This window comes from Maylandia zebra, linkage group LG11 (assembly GCF_041146795.1).
Source record: "Maylandia zebra isolate NMK-2024a linkage group LG11, Mzebra_GT3a, whole genome shotgun sequence".
Taxonomy (NCBI): Eukaryota; Metazoa; Chordata; class Actinopteri; order Cichliformes; family Cichlidae; genus Maylandia; species Maylandia zebra.
The window spans coordinates 24,543,278-24,564,699 of record NC_135177.1 but is presented as its reverse complement, the minus strand read 5'-3'; the positions used below and the strand labels follow the sequence as shown (position 1 = coordinate 24,564,699).

Here is a 21,422-nt window from a genome sequence, read left to right as displayed (position 1 = left end):
ACATGTTGTCTTCTAAACACTCGTTACAAATGTGACGTTCTTCGGGGTGGATGGTGGAGTTGTTGTAGTTGGAGGCTCTGAAGAACAAAAACACAGATCTTTATGCTTCGTTGACCACATATGTAAACATGGGTCTTCATTCCTAGTAACTGTGTATTACCTTGTACTTTGATGGCCAGACGCTCAATAAACGTATTCCTGCCACAGGTGACGAAACACAGCCAGGGACCATTATGTGAGGTTTTTACAGGTTTGAGTTGAACTGTTGATGTATTTGAGGGTAAATATGTATTTAGACGCCTCCACTCTACTTCACAACCATGGTGCTGACCTATAACCTCACACTGGAGCGTTGCCTCATCGTTCAGCTTGAGAACAGCAGAGGGTTTGACGGAGACCAAAACTGAGAAGGAGAACAGATGGACAACAACAGATACAGTGAGAATCACAAAGAGAAAGGGAGACAAACAAAGTGCTTCATCCAAACTCATTACACACGTGACAAAGCTTTATAACATGAGAGGAAAAACAGTGAGAGCATCTTACACTAAGTATTAAAGGGAAAGTGGTAACTCTTTCACACATGGGAACATTTTTGGTGATATGAAAATATCATAAATAAACATTTAACTGTAGAGCAATTGTAATAAGTAGTTATACAGCTGGTAAGAAAAAAGAGCAGGCCTTGATTACTTTGTATTATTTGTTTGATGTCGCAGTTTGGAATCAGAGAGGACAAAGTTTTAGCAGGAAGGATGTCTGTAGCACAGAGTTTGTTAAAGCATCACAGCAGTGATGTTTTTATTAATCTGATTATCAGTGTAACGTGGAAGGATCCTTAAAACAAAAACATAACAGGCCTAATATGTTAAACCCATCACTGATCCATTAAATGTGAACATTTATTTGTAAAAAAATTTGCAATTTTCCAGGGTCTGCTTTTTACCTGAGAACAGAGAAAGTGAATGTTCATGACGTGTCCCATCTGCCAAACATTTGAACTCTCCGGTATCTGTTTCTCTCACACTGGAGATTTCCAGATTGTTCTGTCTCACGACTGACCTCCGTGCAAGTTCAACAAGTCCTAACACAGAAAATAGAAATAGGCTCTAATATAATTAGTCATCATATACTGATGTTAACTGTTAAGTATTCTGAGATTCTCAAGTACCTTTGCGAGTGAAGCCTCTCTGATCAACATTAAACACAACGTCAGTTCCATGATGCCACTGCAGAGTGTGTCTGTAGCTGCTGACCCCACAGTTCAATGTGACCTTCCCCCCGACTTTTGCAAAGAAATCTTCACCTGCAGCAGAGAGTGCACCCAGCACTGAAAAGAAGACAATCACAGTTAATAAATACTCTGCTTTTATTAATGTGTATTTAAAGGAGGATACAAGAAATGTCTCTGCATGGAGACAAAACAAGTCATATTCTCTCTTTATGTTAGAGAACCTGAGTAAAACACCACTACAACCATATTTATACATGATTTTTCAATTAGATCAAACATGAGATCACACACCATCTACAACATGTCATGGTCCTAGGTCGGTGACCCAGCGCTTTAAGTTTATTATTATCATTTTCTAGTTTATTATTATGATGATTATTATTGTTTGAGTTCTCTTCGGTCTGCCTCTGAGTCTGCGTCTGTATCTCTGTCTGTCTATGGTGTCACCCCGTCTGTTTGTGAATCTGTCTGTTCAGTTCAGCATCTTGTCTGGTTCCCTGTGTCTGAGTTTCCTGTTTTATTGTGAAGGTCTGTGTCTTATGTGAGTGTGCTCAGTTTACATTTCCCCTGTCTCGTCAGCTGTGATTTCTCCCAGGTGTGTTCCCCTCCTGTCTCTCATCCCTTGATTACTACCGTCTGTGTATTTAAGCCCTGTGTTTCTCTGTGTCAGTGTTGCGTTGTACCCTCAACTAGCTGTGTGTTCTGCTTCTATGTGCCTAGTGTTTAGTCTCCTGCTCCAGTTTTCTTTTCCAGTGTTTCAGTCCTTGGTTCCTCTGTTCAGACTTTTGTTTGTCTTTTGGTGAGTTTAGTTTGTACGAGGTTTTTCCCAGCAATAAAGCTGCGCTTTCAGTTTCACTTCCGTGTAGTGATGGCCAAATGAAGCTTTCCGAAGCACTGAAGCTTGTATTGAAAAACGGTTCATTACTCGAAGCTTTTCAACACAGTCCTCTCCGGTGACATCTGGTGGTGAAAATTTTGAAGAGCAGCTTGAATCTGCAAAATAAAACGGACTGCTCAATCATCGCTGCTCACTCAAGAGTGGAGTTCTCTCTGATATTGGGCCACCGTTCCGTTGCTTTGAACATGTAATTGGTTTTGTTTTCTCGATTGGGGGGCTGAAAAAAATGTAATGCGTATCTGCGTAATACATTTTGATCAATAAACTTTCCCTATTTAAACATGCACTATGGTGTGGCCTTTCTTTGCTCATAACTCCTTGATGTTGGTAAATACAATAAGTGAGCAATATATATAATATACATATGAGAATGCACAGCACATTATGGAGTATGCCCCTGCTGTGAAGTCCTGCCTCCATCTACTTGTCGTTTAATCACTGGACAGCTGGACAGGTTCATACAAAATATTAGATTAGGCCAATTGTCCTATACATATTTTTGACTTAGGGGTGGGATTGATTGTGAACTGGAAAGGGAAAATGCTTAGGGGGCTGAGTACGGCTGCATCGTCACTGATTTGTAGAATCATTTTTGATTCGATACAGGATCCGATTCAATTAGATTGGAATCTGGAAAGTTTTGCCTCAGTCAGAAATATTACAATTCTGGTCATGTATCAGTATATATCCATAATTTCGTATCTATTAAAAGAAAGCTGACACATGTGAGACTTAATTAGAGATGTAAACAGAGAGTTATGAAACCTGCAGCTGCAGAAGCCAGCGAAAAAAAAAAAGAGGCAAACACAGCGCGGACCCGACGACACACCAAAATCTGACTCTGACGTGTCGGGTCCGCGCTCTGTGTTTACGTTTGTATGCAGAATCCGTAAACCTGCTCCCAGTTACTGTTTTAGCTGTATGGTGTTTGACGACATGTTGTGAGGTTTAACCTGAGATGCTGGCGTTTCAGGCATAATAACGTTAATTTACAAATCGACACGGGATTTTAATGAATCAATATCACTTTATTCAATTTAGCATGGATTGTAATCAGAAAGGCGATAATCAAAACCCACCCCTAATCAAGAACTTGCAAAGTAAAAACATGATCAATGTAAGGTAGCCCTTTTGTTATTTACATTTAAAAAGAGGATTAGTGTTACTGTGCGCTGGCTGAGTCTGTTTCTTTTCTTAGAAATAGTTTCTCCTGCCCTGGAGAAAATCCACTTGCATGGAACAGAAGAGGCTGTGGAGTGCAGGAACTACACTGCAAGTTGGTAGATATGCAGGTATTCCTGGGTCCTGCAGACTATCACCTAAAAACAATAAACAAAATGATTTTCTAAACTGTGTAGCAATGTAATGTACGTATAGTGTCAAATACATTGTTGTAGTCTTCATCAGCTTTAATTCACATGGAAGTGTTCCTAAAGTCATATGCTGTAATGATATTTACATTATGAAAACATGATTTTGGATATTTCAAGTTTTTCACTTCGGCAGATAAAATGAATTGAGCAAAATCAACTCAAAATACTCCCACACGCCAGAACGTCCTCTCTTCCTCGCTGGCTCCATATCTGTCAGTGGAATGATCACCTCGTCGCTATCTGTCACCATCAACACACTCCACGAATCCCGTGGATGATTCACTTCCTTATATCCGTTTGAATCAGGTACCGAAGCAGTTACGTGCGTAATGAAGCTTCGGACGTCACTGGTCACGTGACTTTTGCCAAACGAAGCAAGCCTCGACACAGTGCTTCTGAACCAGTGTGTTGTTTTTTTTCGACACACGCTCCGGAGCGTCAGCTTCAAGCGGGCCATCACTACTTCCGTGTCTGAGTTCTGCATTTTGGGTCCACCACTCCTGCTTGCCTGCCTGCCACACAGCGATTCATGACACAACATGTATGTGCAGTATTTTAAAGTATTATTCACAATATTGTCTTCACAAGTATATTCACTCACCAAACACAAACAACACAATCACCTTCATTCTGAAAGTCGACCTGAGGGTTTAAAATAAAACACAAATGAACATTACTGTTAACACGACATCATAAAAAGAACACCAATTAAACGTGAACACTTTCATTTCACACACAGCCACAGAGAGATTCTTCTTCACATGAACACTTTACAGAGAAACCACCAAGCCCTCGCTCTGTTTCCGTCCTCTCTCTGTGTTAAAAACAATAAAACTCAGTGTTACACTTAAAAAGTGAAAAAGGGTGTCACTGAGAAAGTCAAACATTTCTTGTGGCTCGTTAATTTAATCTCACCAACAGCTCATGTGAAGGTGTTTCCTGTAAAGCTGCTGTAACTTTATCTGACTGCTCATCAGAAATGAGAAGTTTTAATTAGAAAAATAAAAATTTATTTCCTCTGGACCGACTTAAATAAATTCTCCTAAAAAAACAGCTCAACTGAGATCATTATGTGTCCAATTAAATAGCGTTAAAATGAATATTAACACTTATTAAGAATTTGCTGCCACCAAAAAGGTGCTTTCATTGGAGTTTCAAACTTAAATCTGTGAGTCCAAATTGACAAATTAAATCAGTTTTAACTTCGACTCCGTACAAACAACAATTTCTGAAACACTTAAAACATTTTCATCTGTATTGGCTCTTAAACTGGTCCCTCTGCACTAACTTTGAACTCCATTACGGAGCAAACAGAAAGTTTCTAGGATGGTCATGTTAAATCCTTTGTATTTATTTTGAAATATAAAACCAAATTTTAAAATGTAGGTTGAGCTCTTACCTTAATTTTGAACAGATTCTGTGTCTTTTAGTTCAGTTATTGAAGCTAAAATATTTTTTCTTCCTCTGTGCTTCACTTCACTGAAAATAAGATCTCAAGGATGCAAAAGTGTAGAAGGTGGAAGACATCTGAAGACAGAGCTGCACTCTGCAAAGTTGTAGGCCACTGCAAACCCCAGATCTTTGTAGGTTTGCTACTCAGGTCTGCATTTTCCTGCAATCTAGGCCTGGCATTTTCTACTCAGTGCAGTTCTTACAAAAAGCTGAAGAAAGTTCTGCACAGTGACTTAAAAAAGGCTCAGCTGCACACACTCAGTAGGATTACGCTCATGGATCGCAATGTGATCACAATGATTCCTGTAACAGAGAAGTGAAAATAACTTGGAACTAAACAGGGAAGTCATAATAGGAAGAACAGAAAGAACACAGAGTTTTATGTAACTTTATCTGACTGCTCATCAGAAATGAGAAGTCTTTAAGAAGAAAAATAGAAATTTGTCTCTACTGAACTGACTCCATCATGGAAATTTGTTTATACACAGTTTCACTAATTTTCCTTAATTGAGATGTGAGTAGCAAACCCCAGATCTTTGTGGGTTTGCTACTCATGTCTGTAAGTCATAACAGGAAAAATAGAAAAAATGGTAAATGGTAAATGGACTGGTTCTTATATAGCACTTTTCTACTCTGTCTGAGCACTCAAAGCGCTTTATACGACTAAGAACATAAGAGTTTGAAAAAAGACCAATATTTATTCATCACAGCAGAAGTAAGAAAGTAATAGTTTTCAATATAAAAGAAAATGAAGGTAAATGAGCTGATTTAAAGAGTTAAACTCAGTTTTATTCTTTTGTGTTGTGTTTGTGTTCAAATATTGTGTTCAGCATTTCGTCACTGATCTTCCCCTCTTGTCTTACCAGGTTTAGGAGAGTGGAGCGACTGTGAAATCAAGTGTTGCAGTTGTTTGTCTGTCACAGGAACACAAGCATGGAGCAGGACTCGGGAACCACGTTATTGAAACTGTTGCACATTGCTCACTAATTGCCACTATAAATAAACACACTGTCTCGGACTGGAAGGTCCTGCATTTGGGTCCCGTTCTTGCCATGCACCCTGACAAACTCAGTTACAGATGTCATTAATGGTTGTGAAATCCATCTTCTGAAGCCTCATTAGCCTCCCCCAGGTGTTAACAAAGGCAAACATCATCATTTTTAGACCACCTTCAGGGTGGTCAGTTGGTTCTCTGCTTACTTGGTTAAAAAGCTGCATCCAAAAAACTGTACAGTATGACGCACATAAGACACATACTTACTGATATGTGTTTGAGCTCTATATGCTCAAAGTAATAACTAATTACTTAATTAGTTATTAAAGAACTTACTTAAAGAAGTCCAGACGCTTTTCTTTGCAAGCTCCTTTGACAACTAATAAAACACTTGAATTTCACTCACCTGAACTGAAGCACGAACCTCTGGGATGGTTATTAGATATCAGAATATTAGTCACACAATCCATTAAAACGTCTCCAAAACACACCAACTGACCACTTAGATTGACAGGTGAGCCTTATTTGTGTAATACTATCTAATATTTAGTTAATATTTATCTAATAGATAGCTTTACCCACCTTGAGAAAACTTTCTTCTGATTGGCTGCCCCTCACAAATACAAGATTAGAATGGCAGGAGAGTGGGGCTTATGTGCTCAACCCTAAAAGCTATTTAGCTGACCAATTAACATGAAGATTATCCACTGTTTTTGACAACATATAGAGCAAAAACTAGAAAAAAAATATCAGAAACAAAAATTGAAAGAGCACACAGCTTGACAGAAAGACATTTATTTATCACAACAGAAGTAACAAAGTTTTTTTTTTTAAGTAAAATTAAAAAAAAAACATGAATCATTGAAAAATCACGATCTCCAAACCAAAGGAAAACAAGTTGTTTTGGTGCTTTGTTTTCTTTCTGTAAAACACATTAGTTGTTATCTCCTCACTCTAACAGGTCGAGGAGGGGACTGAAGGTGACTACTGATGGCAGTGGAAACCAACAGTCAGAGTTAGCACAAAGAGTGAAGCTACAACAAAGTCGCTCTAATGTTTGGCTGCCATTAGGGCGCTGACATCAGTAGAACAAGGTGTTCTAGTGACTTCTCTGGCCACAGGCGTATAAAATAAGCCATGTAGGCATTCAGACCTCTTCTACAAACTTTTGTTAAACAACGAGTCGCTTTCAGGAGCTCATTGAATTCCAGTGTGGTGCCATGATAGGATGCCATCTTGCAACAAATCCAGTTGTGAAATGTTGTTGTTACTAAATATTCCACAATCAGCTGTTAGTGGCATTATAACAAAGTGGAAGCGATCGGGAATGACAGCAATGCAGCTATAAAGTGATAGGTTGTGTAAAATCACAGGGTAGGATGCCGAGCTTCATAGTGTGCAGAGTCTCCAACTTTCTGCAGAGTCAATCGCAACAGACCTCCAAACTTCAGGTCTTACGATTAGCTCAAGAACAGTGCACAGGGAGCTTCATGGGATGAGTTTTACACAACCAAGCAGCTGCATCCAAGCCTCACGTCAACAAAGACAATGCAAAACATCACATGCAGTGGTTTAAAGCATGCCACCACTGGACTCTTGAGCAGTGGATAGATGATTTGTGGAGTGACAAATCATACTTCTCCATCTGGCAATCCAGTGGATGAGTCTGGCTTAAAGGTTGCCAGGGGAACGGTACTTGTCTGACTGCATTGGACTTACTGTAAAGTTTGGTGTAGAGGGGATTATTGTGTGGGATTGTTGTTCTGGAGTAGAGCTTGGTCGCTCCAGTAAGAGGAATTGTTACTGCTTCAGCATACCAAGACATTTTGGAGAACTCCATGCTGCCAACTTTGTGTGAACAGTTTGAGGATGGCCTCTTCCTGTTCCTCTACAAGACAGCACAAAGCAAGGTCTATAAAGACATGGATGAGTGACTGTGGTGAGGAAGAACTTTTGAACAGAACATCTTTAGGATGAATTAGAGCAGAGACTGCAAACCAGGCCTTCTCATCTCAGTGTTTGATCTCACAACTGTGCTTCTGGAAGAACAGTCAAGAATTCCCATAAACACACTCCAAAACTTTGTGGAAAGCCTTCCTAGAAGAATTATAGCTGTTATAACTGAAAAAGTTGGGCCTACATTATATTAAATCCTGTGGATTAAAAATGGGGTGTCACTCAAGTTCATGTGCGTTTGGAGGCAGACGAATAAATACTTTTGGCAATAAAGTGTAATTTGGGAGAAAAGCCTGAACAGATGTCTGAGAGATTTCAGGTGGTTCTCGGTTTTACTCAGCAAAGCCCAGGAAACAAAACAAATACTTCATCTGTACATCTACTGATTTACTGAAGAGTGTAATAGATAATCCGAGACACTCAGTTAGACTTTTGCCAGTTGTGAAATGTCCAGGACTTTGTAAGAGCTTGGTGTAGTGAAACTATGAATCTGATCAGTTACACATTCGGCGAAGAGGTTAGACCAACATAATCTGTAACCACAGCTATCAACACTATACATAAATACTTGATGAACGCCTTTCCTCACATACCATCCTTCCATTCATGCACTTACACAAGACTGTGACACAAACTATCAGGAACATCCCAAACTGGCAGCACACCCCTATTGCAATCCACATCCAACAGGAGAGTCCCAGTGGGCAATCGTCGGCAGTACCTGAATGCAACACAGAGAAAGAGAACGTGAGAATGACAAGAATGAGTTACACATTCAGCAAAGGATCAAAGGATCAAATTTGCAGACATTTTCAAAAGCTGGACGCACATGTTGTACATGTTGTACATGTTGTACATGTTGTCTTCTGAACACTCGTTACAAATAATGTGATGTTCTTTCGGGTGGATGGTGGAGTTGTTGTAGTTGGAGGCTCTGAAGAACAAAAACACAAATCTTTATGTTTCTTTTGACCACATATGTACACATGGGCCTTCATTCCATGCACCCGTGTATTACCCTTTATGGTAATACTCTTACTCAGTTGTTTGCCATCACAGGTGATGATACACTCCCAGGTCCCATTATGTGAGCTTGTTACAGATTTGAGTTGAACTGTTGATGGCCATTCAGGTGAATCAGCATTTGGGCTCTTCCACTTCACTTCACAACCTTTTAGCAGATGTTTCACCTCACAGTGGAGCGTTGCCTCATCACACAGTTTGAGAACAGCAGAGGGAGTCACAGAGACCGAAACTGAGAAGGACGGAGGTGAGGATACAGTGAGAATCAGAAAGAGAAAGGGGAGTCATTAGACACATGGCACAGCTTTATAACACGAGAGAAAGAGTTAAGAAAAAACAAAACGGCATATTACACTGCATGTTAATAGACAAATAACCATTTCACACACTTGTCAGAATGTTATGGATATAAAACCACCAAAAATTTAACAGTGACAGAATCACAGGAAGTAGTTGGTGAAGATAGGATCAGGCTTGGACTATTCATTACATCAGAAACTGATTCTTATTTTTGCATTTCAAACAATTGAAGGCCAGACTGTAAAGTTTGTTGGTTATACAGAGAAGACTGCCACATAGAAACACACCATAGGTTTTTCTCTAAGCAGCAGTTTACTGAAAACAAATACAACAGAAAATAAGGACACTTTTATGTTAAAGCTCATACATTATAGTTACAGAACCATTAGTCACATTGAAAAAATTCCCCTCATTTCACAGCAGTGATGTTTTTATTAAACCCATCACTGCTCCATTAAATGTGAACATTTATTTGTAAATGTATATTTTCCAGGGTCTGCTGTTTACCTGAGAACACAACAAGTGAATGGTATCGAGGTGTCCAATCTGCCGAACATTCGAACTCTCCAGCATCTGTTTCTCTCACACTGGAGATTTCCAGATTCGTCTGTCTCACAACTGACCTCTGTGCAAGTTCAACATTGCCTAACACAGAAAATAAAAATATGTTCTTATATAATGTAATCGTCATATACTGATGTTAACTATTTCAAGATAATCAAGTACCTTTGCGAGGGAAGCCTCTCTGATCAACACTATGAAGAAAGTCATATCTATTATACCACTTCAGAGAGTTTCTGTAGCTGTTGACTCCACAGTTCAATGTGACTTTATCCCCAACATTTGCAAAGAAAACTTCCCCTGCTGCAGAGAGTGCACCCAGCACTGAGAAGAAGGCAAATAAATTAAATAAATACTCATCTTGTATTAATGAGTATTTAAAGGAGGATATAACAAATGTCTTTACATGGAGACAAAACCAGTAATATTCTCTGTATGTCGTCATAAACTTGTAGTGACATTAAAGAACCTGAGATCAGATTATAAATTATTTTTTAATTAGATTAAACATGAGGTCACACCATCTACAACATGTATGTGCAGTATTTTAAAGGATTATTCACAATATTGTCTTCACAAGTATATTCACTCACCAAACACAAACAACACAATCACCTTCATTCTGAAAGTCGACCTGAGGATTTAAAATAAAACACAAATGAACATTACTGTTAACACGAAATCATAACAAGAAAACTAATTAAACGTGAACACTTTCATTTCACACACAGCCACAGAGAGATTCTTCTTCACATGAACACTTTACAGAGAAACCACCAAGCCCTCGCTCTGTTTCCGTCCTCTCTCTGTGTCGTATGTTAAAAACAATAAAACTCAGCGTTGGACTTAAAAAGTGAAAAACAGTCAAACATTTCTTGTGGCTCTTTAATTTAATCTCACCAACAGCTCATGTGAAGGTGTTTCCGGTAAAGCTGCTGTAACTTTACCTGACTGCTCATCAGAAATGAGACGTTTTTAAGAAGAAAAATAAAAATTTATTTCCTCTGGACCGACTTAAATAAATTCTCCTAAAAAAACAGCTCAACTGAGATCATTATACGTCCAATTAAATAGCGTCAAAATGAATATTAACACTTATTAAGAATTTGCTGCCACCAAAAAGGTGCTTTCATTGGAGTTTCAAACTTAAATCTGTGAGTCCAAATTGACAAATTAAATCAGTTTTAACTTCGACTCCGTACAAACAACAATTTCTGAAACACTTAAAACATTTTCATCTGTATTGGCTCTTAAACTGGTCCCTCTGCACTAACTTTGAACTCCATTACGGAGCAAACAGAAAGTTTCTAGGATGGTCATGTTAAATCCTTTGTATTTATTTTGAAATATAAAACCAAATTTTAAAATGTAGGTTGAGCTCTTACCTTAATTTTGAACAGATTCTGTGTCTTTTAGTTCAGTTTTTGAAGCTAAAATCGTTTTTCTTCCTCTGTGCTTCACTTCACTGAAAATAAGATCTCAAGGATGCAAAAGTGTAGAAGGCGGAAGACCACTGCAAACCCCAGATCTTTGTAGGTTTGCTACTCAGGTCTGCACTTTCCTGCAATCTAGGCCTGGCATTTTCTACTCAGTGCAGTTCTTACAAAAAGCTGAAGAAAGTTCTGTCTTAAAACAGGCTCAACTGCACACACTCAGTTAGACTACTCTCATGGATCAATTGTCACAATGTGATCACAATGATTCCTGTAACAAAGAAGTGAAAATAACTTTTTTTTTTATTAATTTGTGTCATATTGAACACTTAACATTTAAGGTTTTTTTTTTTTTTGCTTAAAACTAAGTTAATCAATTACTCCAAACAACACACTGAGACCAAAAACTAAATTATTGATTCTTAGTTCTGTCATTAATATTGTTGTATTTAATCTCAATAAATACATTCACATCTCAAAATGAGTGAATTTATGTCTTTAACATCATAAATTAATGTTATTCTACACATCAAGCCTTGGAAACAGAGTTTGACACATTTTTTTCTTATTATTTGTTTAAATGGTTTTAACTTGGACTCTTTTATGCAGCTCGTTCTGAAACACTACTCATCTGTATTTGCTCTTAAACTGGTGCCTCTGCCAGTAAGCTTGAAAAGAAAGGATAGCCACATTAAATCCATTTTACAAGATAAAACAAAAAGAAACAAATGAAACTAAATTTGAAAATGAAGCTTGAGCTCTTACCTTAATTTTAAGCAGATTTTGTGTCTTTTAGTTCAGCAAAAATCTTTCTTCATCCTCTCGTGCTTCACTTCAACAAAAACAAAGATCTCAAGGATGCAGAAGTGCAGAACCCAGAAGGCCTCTGAAGAGAGAGCTGCACTCTGGAAATTTGCAAGTTGATGCAAACCCCAGATCTTTGTGGGTTTGCTACTCACGCCTGCACTTTCTGCAATCAAAGCATTGCATTTTCAAAACAGTGCAGCTCTTTAAAAAAACTGAATGAAGTTCTGAACAGTCAAGTTAAAGCTTATTTACAAAACGCTCAACTGGAGACGTGCGCTCAGATTATTCTCACAGAAAAGTGATGCCAATTTATCACAATTATTTTTATAATCAGGACAGTAAAATAAGATGGAGAAAAACATATCAAGAAAAACACAAAACACTGGTTTACAGAAAGACATTTTTTTATTTATCACAACAGAAGTAACAAAGTATTTCTTTTTTTGTTTTCAAGATAAAACTCTTCAGAAAACACAAAAAACAAGCTGACTTTTTGCTCTATTTTCTTTTTGCAACACATTTATTTTTATTATTTTAAAATTCCCTCCATCTATTAGATTCTAAAACCTATTTATAAAAATGTGTAAAGTGAAATGTGAGAGACTCATTTCCTTTCTCTCTGAACTTTGTATAACAGAAGAAATAAGAAAAAGAAAAAAGGACACTTCAGGGAAAATATACAACAATTAAACCTATGTACAATAGTATGAAAGCATGAGGAGCATTAAAGTGAAAGTGAAAGTAAGAAGACCTCAGCAGGAGTTAGTTTTAAGTGTTTTTATCAGTTTGGCTGAATAGCTTCACACTGCAGTAATAAAAAAAATATTCACCTCTTCTGCCATCTGTACACAGTTTGTCTCACTTTGCTGAAAGGTTTTGCTATTTATTGTGTGAAATGGGTAATGCAATGTTTGTCTTGCATATACGTGTAATACTGCAAGTGCTAATTTTAGGACAAGAAAAAAACACTCTTCTCTGAAACAAGAAAAATAAAAAAGTTTTCCCTACACTTATTTTATATTTTATTTTGTTTTTAAATTTGAATATTGAATATGTCACATAAAGCCAAAAGATGATTTGTTTGGGATGATTGTAATGCTGAAAAATAAAACTGTTATTTGAAAACCTAATGGCACTTTTGTGTGTTAATAATTCCATCAATCTTGACAAGATCTCCAACATCTCTGTTTAAAAATTGCCAGGTACTAAAACCGCAAAAAATAGAATATGTCCAAATAAAAACTTTGAAAGATATACTTTTATTTCAACAGGCACTGATTGTATTCCTGCTCTATTTATACCTGTAAACACTTTCACAAATAAGTTCAAAAAATCTGGAAGTACTATCATTTATATTTATATTCGGGGTGATGACCTGAGCTTTGCTCCAAATGCTAAACTTTTGTCATTTTGATGGAACACAAAGGGCTGTTAAAGCAACACTAAAAAACAAAAAAATATTTAAGACAAGAAATTAAAAAGACTTCAACAGAAGTGAAAAAGCCAGATTAGAAAGACTGGTATATGTAACAACCCCAGCACTGCAAAATGTCACCAGCTTACGTAATAAATGTTTTTAACACCTACAAGCTGGCAGACATCACAGCTAACACTATGACTCATGTTCCAGCCACAAATGTTTTTGAGTGTGGTTCCTATCACTTGTTTCTCATGACTTTTTAAATATTATAAATACAGTTGATTTTCAATCACTGAATCAAGAAAACATCAAACAACATTACAAACAGAACAAAAAAGGCCAGAAGTGTAAGACTGTAAAACTGAACATGAAAAGATTACAGCTTAGATGTATTTCCCTCAGATGTTGCGTTTACCTGTCTCAGATACACATCATTGAAAAGTGAAATAAAAAAAAAACTCAGGAAATGCTCACAATATTCTTTTTTCTTATCTGACTTCATTTACACTTACATATGTCCACATCAAACAGGTGGCTTCATCAGCATCTAACCAATCCACTGACAGCAGAATTCACATTCAAACTGTAATATTCAAAAAATATGAAGAGTTTCAAAACACAAAACAAGCTGAAAGAAACACAGCTTCAACACCCAAAGGAGGAGCAGTGTGTGTGTGTGTGTGCGTGTGTGTGTGTGTGTAGGAAAGGTACTCTATAAACCCAGTCATATGATAACACTGTTCAGGGCCATGACATATAAACACAGCTGTGTACATCATTACATTATTATGATGCTTGATTTTATACACCTGTGGCCGCAGAAGTGATTAGAACACCTGACTTCAATTATTTGCAACATGCTTCCTGTCCTCTCCTCTTTTATAGGACAGCCACAGCTTAGTGTAACTAGAGCCGTTCACTAAGTTATCTCAGTGACTTCACCTTGACCTGTTATGTTAAAGTGAAAAAATAGAAGGAAAACAAATGATAGATTAACAAATGTGTATTACCAAATAAACAAACAAACAAAAACACCCAAAACTGAAGAACTAAAACGACTAGTTTTCTTTTGTTCTGGTGAGGGGGGTATCTGGGTGTTTTATTTTTGAACAGAAGTACTTTGTTTGCTGTGGCAAATAAATAAATGTCTGTTAATTTCAAATAAATAAAGTGTGATCTGTCCTTTTGGTCCCTCTAACTTCTCTTTTTATTTTCACTTCCTGATTACAGGAATAATTGTGGTGAATTGGCAGTTTGCAGCTGACAATAATCTGAGAAAACATTTACAGTTTAGCTTTTTGGGCGTGTTTACAGTGGCCTATAACTTACCAAAGAACGGGTTTCTCTTCAGACGTTCTCCGCCTTCTTAAAATTGAACATTAAAAGCTTTAATGTGATGATCCTGGAAAAAACTTCCGCCTTTGTCATTCAAACTTTCTGACAGAGGCACCGATTTCAGAGAAAATATATATTTGAATAGCTGAAGTATTTCCGAAATAGTCACGTTATCATCTGTGATTTGAAAACGATCACAGTGATTGCAGTAAGTTTCAGGCACAAATGTCTTCCTTTGTTGTAACTGTAGCTTGTTTCTCTTCTTGCAGGACCTGTTACGGGACAACACTTACATTTAAGCCACTACCATCCCATTACTGTATCTGTGAATATAACACTAGAGGTCAAGGGTCAGTATTTTCACGGAGGCTTAAAACTATGAGACTTCGGACTATTAACCAGTAAAGCTGTCTCGTATCATATATGCATATCCCATGTCACATGCACACAGTTATCTACGTCATGTGGCAGCTATGCTACGTTTACTGAGTTTTCTTCAAAACCTAAATCAAAATATGTGAGATCCTTATTGACGCACTAAATCAGCTTACAATCTCATTCTAAAGCATCTCTACTGCAGAGACAACCTATGCAAAGGAAATGAATATGGGTCAATTTGTAATCCTATGAAGTTGTGGCGTACGCTACGTGTAAACTTTGAGAATTTTAAAAACTATTTATTCACATCCAGGCTGTCAGCAAAAATACAAAGTGTTTCAGTAATTTTACAGATTCAGTTGTCAGACAGTTTGTACCGACAAAATAAATCAACATTGTCAAGTAATTGTTTTGTGTTACGCTGGCAGAGAGAGGCCTGCTCAAGTGTGACTAGAGTCTCTAAACTTTGTCAGATACCTGAAGTGGAATTTTAAAACTAAAACAAAGTAGAACATGAGAAGAGACGCTAACAAATAATTGGCTAACAATAGTCTCCACAGTGTGTGTGTGTGTGTGTGTGTGTGTGTGTGTGTGTGTGTGTGTGTGTGTGTGTGTGTGTGTGTGTGTGTGTGTATACCCATCAGTGGGTGGGGTGAAGTATATAAACCACATTTCTGTGCTCTGTTCTGCTTCACTCTGAAGCTAAACTTCAGCGTCACATCACTGAATCACTAAACAAGCTGAGCAGGAAGTCGTCCTGAAGCCAGTAAGGTTGATGTTTACACTTATTCATATTATCTTTAGTTGAGAAGTTGAGTAGTTGGAGAGGCCAAGTCAAAATCTTAAGATCTAGAAACTTTTTCTGTCGTTATCCTTTGTGCTTGCACAGTTTCTACATTAACAGCACAAAAGCTGCTCAAATGGAAACTCAATGGAAATGCGGTTACTAGTGACGTATAACTTGATCTCATACTCATTCCCTTTTTTTTTTTTACTACAGAGATGTTTTTTGCTACTAAACATCTAAACTATACAATTATAGCTATAATTACACAAGAGGGTTTAATTTAATGTGCTGTTGATTAAATATTTATGGATCAATCGAGTGTGATCTGGTTGGAGTAGAATCACTCTGGCGTTATTTTTTCATTTTTAAAAAATACAGAATTATTCATGTAGGTTTGTCTCCATAAACAACTTGTGAAGGAAAATTCTGTCTTGGCTGGAGAAATCAAGTTTTTGCTTTGGAGTTTAATTTGTTTCCTCAGTATCTCCTGCCTGATGCGCTTGTGTCGACTCCCCTGTGTTAAGTTCATTTATGTGTCTACATTTTCACATTTGATTAAGATTCTCACTTCCTGTTTTATTTTGGTAGTTAGTAGTTAGTAGTTAGTGTCTTGTGTTTACTTTTATTTCCCCACCTGGGTCTTTGTCTGTGTTGTCTGTACCTGTGTCCTGTTTTCCCCCCGGCCATGTCCATTTCCCCAGGTTGCGTTTCTGCTTGTATGTTGTTCTGTCTTCAACTCAGTCTTTTGTCTCAGTTTCTTTTATAATTTCCTGTGTGTCTGAGCTGGTCAGGTTTGGATTTGGGCTATTCTTGCAGTGTTTTTCTTGGCTTTATCCAGTGTTTTCGAACTTGGGTCTCCATGACAAATTCAGCTGTTTTCTTTTTTGTTTTTAGTTAAACAGATTTGGCTTATTCTCTTTTAATTTCTTATGAATATCATTTGGTTAATATTCCACAGTCTCACTGTTGCACAACCTGCTATTCCACACAACAGGTTCTTTCCTGAAAAGGAATGAAGGATCTTTCACAGCAGTTCCACACAGAAAGTCAGCAAGCGATGATTTTTTCCGATTTTATCATATGGACTAACTTCATGTTCTGCCTTCCTTTGACCTTAGTGGTCATCTGTTGGTTGTGTTGCTTGGTACGTAAACAGTCACACTTACTACTTTCTTTTTCTTTCTCACACTTGTTAAAACACTCAGTTCTGCATTGATTATTAATTACATTGTACACTTTTGTAACACTCAGTTTTTCATCTTTTAAAAAATGTTTTTATAAGTCTAAATTATTTTTTGTAAATACTTGCTTGATGCTTAATACAATAACAGCAGAGAAAGCAAAATCAAATCAACCTCCTTGTTCATGCATCATCTGATGTAAACATTTCTATGTGTAATTCTGCAATTTGTGTTTATTACTGCAGTAATTTGACTTTAACGAATTTCTCCTGCAGGTACGAAAGGAGCATGTGATCTATTTCACTAACCTGCTCATTGCCAATCTCGTCCACATCAGCATAATGTTCACCTGGCAGTTGAAGCGAGGATCTTTAATTGAACAAGATGACATTATTTGCATAGCTGGTTTGACGGCTAGTTGGTATTTCAAGACATACATTGCTATTGAAAGGTGAATGTCTGTCTCTGTGTGTTCTTCCCTGACATTGTATTCTCTATCCTCATACAGAATAACATACTATTGTGATATCTCTCTTGTGTTGCAGGTGTTTTGTTATCACCTGCCCAAAGTTGAAGTGCAGCAGACAAACTAAGGGGTCCATGCTGGTTTCTCTCTTGATTTGGATCCTTTGTATTGCAACTGTATTTCCTACTGTAGTCTTCAAGAAGTTTCTTATCCTCTATATTTTTGCCCTCCTTCCAGCTCTCCTGTTCATCCTGTTTTTAGTATGGACCTTTCACGCCTTGGCTGCTGACACCTTAGTGACCACTGATGAAAAACAAAGAATTGTACGAATTTTCCTTTTGTTCTTCTTTAATTATTTTCTGATGATCCTTCCCGGTGTCATCTGTTCTCTTGGAGTATTTTTGGATAACGACTGCTTTAAAGTTATCGCTGATAAACTTTTGACATTGTTGCTTCTCGGCCCTTTTCTGGATTTGATTCTGGTTTGTTTCATGCGTATAAGATGCAGATTCGACAACACTGCAGCAGACGTAGCTGAACATCGGCAGCCAGGTTGGGTGATGTCGCAAATACTAAGGGACAGAGAAAATAGGATACAAACTGTGTGAAAGATGTGGATAAAATATGCAAACAAAAACATTTACAAATATTGCTGTAAAGGAGACAACTGACAGGGAGTTTTACTTGATGTATATAAGAAGTGTGTTCTCAGCTAACGTTTCTTTGGTTGTCGACCACCTGAAACTCAGTTACTAGAAGTTACTCTTCACAGGAAGCATCTTAATGATGATTTATGAAGGAATTTTAAAAAATTTAAAATTTAAAATTAAAAAAAATTGCATTTCTTATCTGATGTAGTGATGCATAACAATGTAAAGCTAAAGCCATGAACCACTGTTTGACTTATTGTGCTGTATTTTTTCTACACAGACTGTTGTTCAGATCATAACTTTATGCATGACAGCTTTTACTGTCATAGACTGTGGATTTTGTCAGTTCATTTTTGAGCCATTAATATTTGGTATTGTTGAGTTTTGATTACTATTTGACTGGGTTTCCTTATTTTATTTTAAGATTATTCTAGCATTCTGAGTTCTGTTTTAGAGTTATAATTTTGAAATATGTAGCCTTATAATTTGGTATTTGAGTCTTTGTTTTACTTGACTTTAGTAAAAAACTTCTGTGTTTCTCTGTTTTGCTGATTCTTTTTTGTTTGTTTAGTTACTTCATGTTTTATTTTGTGAGTTCTTTGTCTCTTGTGCCTTGTCTTTAGTTTGACTTCCCTGTGACTTGTTCTCTAGATTGAGTTCAGCTATGTCTTGGTACATTTATGTTTCCATTCTCCCTGACTGTCTTTTTCGTGTATTTAAAGTTAGTGTTCTCCTGCTTTGGGTTTATTATCATCTTCACATAATCTTTTCCTGTTTAATCTGGTCATCTGGGTGACAAGACCCGCTGGAGATTGTAAAAAGAAAGGAAAAAAACTGCAAAACCCCCCAACAAACAAAGTATCTTATTTTTTCTGAAAAACTCGTAACTCTGTCAAGGGGAAACCTGCGTTGATATAAGATTAGAACATGATTTTGTGTCATTTAAATGCTCCATAAGGATATTGTACTCGGTTATTCAGTTTAGTGCATGTTAAACTGGTTGGTTTCCAGTGTTGTTGTGCAGTTTACAGAGCCGTCTGTGGTGTTCATGGTAAAACGCAGATCAAGGGCAGATCCAACGATTTTGATGTTTGTGAAGTTTTGCCACAAGAGTCAGGGGTTTTGTAACTGTAGTTTTGAGAAAAGAAAATCTGTCTTCTCAGAAAAACTGTATTTGAGTGTTAGCCACTTGACTTTGAATTACTGTGTGCTGCATTTTTAGATTTTGAATGTCAACTTCTTTCTATATTTACTGTGTCTGAGTCTGTCATATGTGTTACTTTCAGTGAAACCTTTTATCTTCTCCTCCATTTTTGTCTTCTGATTTCAAATCTACAGAAGAACAATGTTGAAATGGATTTGCCACCAGCTGCTTTACCAACACACAGACTCTTTACTGAAGAAAGTAGTGAACTATTAAATAAATGCATCAGACAGAAAGCTGACTTGATGATTTATTAATTATGAGCGAAATTTATATGTGCCTCACTTGTTACAGTTACACAGCTAGCTTAAACATTATATTTTACAGGACTGCATCCTCCAAGGAACAGACAGACTGTGGTGTTTTACATAATTGTATTTTTTTAAAAATACCTTTCCGTGCAGAATTTGAAATTTCGGTATGCTTGTGTGTGTTTCCTCAGCTGTTTTGGTTTCATCCCACAGTCCAAGTTTACTTAAATTGAACACAAAATAATGTTATGCAAGATAATCTTTTAAGACTTTTCTATGCTAAATGATTTTTATATCATATATTCATGAAGTCTTTCGCACACAAAAATGTAACATTTATATAAAATAAATAAATAAATCAAATTTGTGTCAGCTTGTGTGCACTTGCATGGAAAGTCAAGGGAAAACAGCAATGCTGGTGGTTCATGTGGTGAATGAAGCCAGAATGAAGCCTACACCACCACCCTCACACATCTCCATCCACAAGTTACTCATAGACTCACTTTATTATGACACTTGTTTCAGTGATAAGCCACAAAACTATAAGTTTTGTATAACTATAAGATTCAAGTTCCAATTCAATTTTCAAAATTCATTTTTCTCAGTAACCATTTCTCCATCACATTTGCTCAAGCTGATTTATCATCAGTGGTTTATTGTGTTTTACTTTCTATAAAACTGCAAACACTAAAAATTCACTAAAGCACATTTTCCACAGTGACGCACTCGTGATGCACAATGCTAACCGCAATAGGCAGCGGTGAATGTAATTGTGGTGGTTAACCATTATCAGTTCCAACCACAACTCTCTGCCTGGGAGGGATGTGAGATGGGCAAATGATACTGAATCATTTCTTCAACAGATTTGATTCAACCATGAGACAGTCTACAACATCGGCTGCAGACTCACCCACCCCCACTGCTGCTGTTCCACCTCTGACACCTCAGACACTTCACACCTCCTCTATTCACCCTGCTCACTCCTCCCCACCCCCAACAACAGCATCCAATACACACTCAACACAAGGCTCCAGCCTGTCTCTCTCAACCACCCAGGTTAGGAGGGAACTGAGGAGGATTAATGGCAAGAAGGCAGCGGGCCCAGATGGCATCAGCTTGAGGGTCGTCAGGTCCTGCGCGGACCAACTGTGTGGGGTGATGGAGCACCTCTTCAACCTGAGCCTGAGGTTGGGAAGAGTCCCACAGCTCTGGAAAACCTCCTGTGTTGTACCAGTGCCAAAGACTTCACGCCCCAAGGACCTCAACAGCTACAGGCCGGTGGCTCTGACATCCCACCTGATGAAGACCCTGGAGCGGTTGGTCCTGGCTCAGCTTCGGCGCCTAACAAGCTCATCACTGGACCCACTTCAGTTTGCCTACCAGCCTGGCATTGGAGCGGATGATGCCGTCATTCACCTCCTACATCGTTCCCTCGCTCACCTGGAGACCGCTGGAAGCACTGTGAGAATCATGTTCTTTGATTTCTCCAGTGCCTTCAACACTATTCTTCCCTCGGTTCTGAAGGACAAGCTGGAGAACTCTGGAGTGGACCATCACCTCACTACCTGGATTTTGGACTACCTCACCGACCGACCACAGTATGTGAGGACTCAGGGCTGTGTGTCGGACAGGGTCGTCTGCAGTACGGGGGCCCCACAGGGAACGGTTCTGGCTCCGTTCCTCTTCACCATCTACACTGCAGACTTCTCCCACAATTCC

At 37.8% G+C, this 21,422-nt stretch overlaps 2 protein-coding genes and 1 long non-coding RNA gene across 6 annotated transcripts; 1 reads left to right on the top strand and 2 right to left on the bottom strand.

The window, feature by feature from the left end:
* LOC112435570 (cell adhesion molecule 3) lies at window positions 1-5,235 on the bottom strand. Of its 2 annotated transcripts, XM_076890078.1 has the most exons (6): window positions 4,905-5,235; window positions 4,107-4,147; window positions 1,172-1,330; window positions 947-1,084; window positions 161-403; window positions 1-77 (listed from the first exon to the last, which is right to left on the bottom strand). In XM_076890078.1, exons 2-6 carry the CDS (start codon window positions 4,132-4,134, stop codon window positions 13-15), a joined length of 633 nt encoding a protein of 210 aa, XP_076746193.1. In that variant the 5' UTR covers window positions 4,135-4,147; window positions 4,905-5,235; the 3' UTR covers window positions 1-12. The 2 variants fall into 2 exon arrangements, 1 of the variants encoding a protein (XP_076746193.1); XR_013100847.1 differs by lacking the exons at window positions 1-77; window positions 161-403; window positions 947-1,084; window positions 1,172-1,330 and adding an exon at window positions 2,992-4,017.
* Window positions 5,236-6,730: 1,495 nt separating this feature from the next.
* Window positions 6,731-12,152, bottom strand: LOC101488019 (uncharacterized). 3 transcript variants are annotated; one of them, XM_014410570.4, is made up of 7 exons: window positions 11,990-12,152; window positions 10,385-10,425; window positions 9,957-10,115; window positions 9,738-9,875; window positions 8,947-9,162; window positions 8,746-8,841; window positions 6,731-8,628 (listed from the first exon to the last, which is right to left on the bottom strand). In XM_014410570.4, exons 2-7 carry the CDS (start codon window positions 10,410-10,412, stop codon window positions 8,462-8,464), a joined length of 804 nt encoding a protein of 267 aa, XP_014266056.3. In that variant the 5' UTR covers window positions 10,413-10,425; window positions 11,990-12,152; the 3' UTR covers window positions 6,731-8,461. The 3 variants fall into 3 exon arrangements, with proteins under 3 accessions (XP_014266056.3, XP_014266054.3, XP_023009608.3); XM_014410568.4 differs by having other exon boundaries at window positions 8,737-8,841; window positions 11,990-12,150; XM_023153840.3 differs by lacking the exon at window positions 11,990-12,152 and adding an exon at window positions 11,177-11,882 and having other exon boundaries at window positions 8,737-8,841.
* Window positions 12,153-15,865: 3,713 nt separating this feature from the next.
* On the top strand, window positions 15,866-20,015 carry LOC101487547 (uncharacterized). The gene is made up of 4 exons (XR_001167556.3): window positions 15,866-15,935; window positions 16,946-17,095; window positions 17,408-17,583; window positions 17,678-20,015. It is a non-coding gene; the product is annotated as an uncharacterized LOC101487547 (long non-coding RNA).
* Window positions 20,016-21,422: the final 1,407 nt, after the last annotated feature.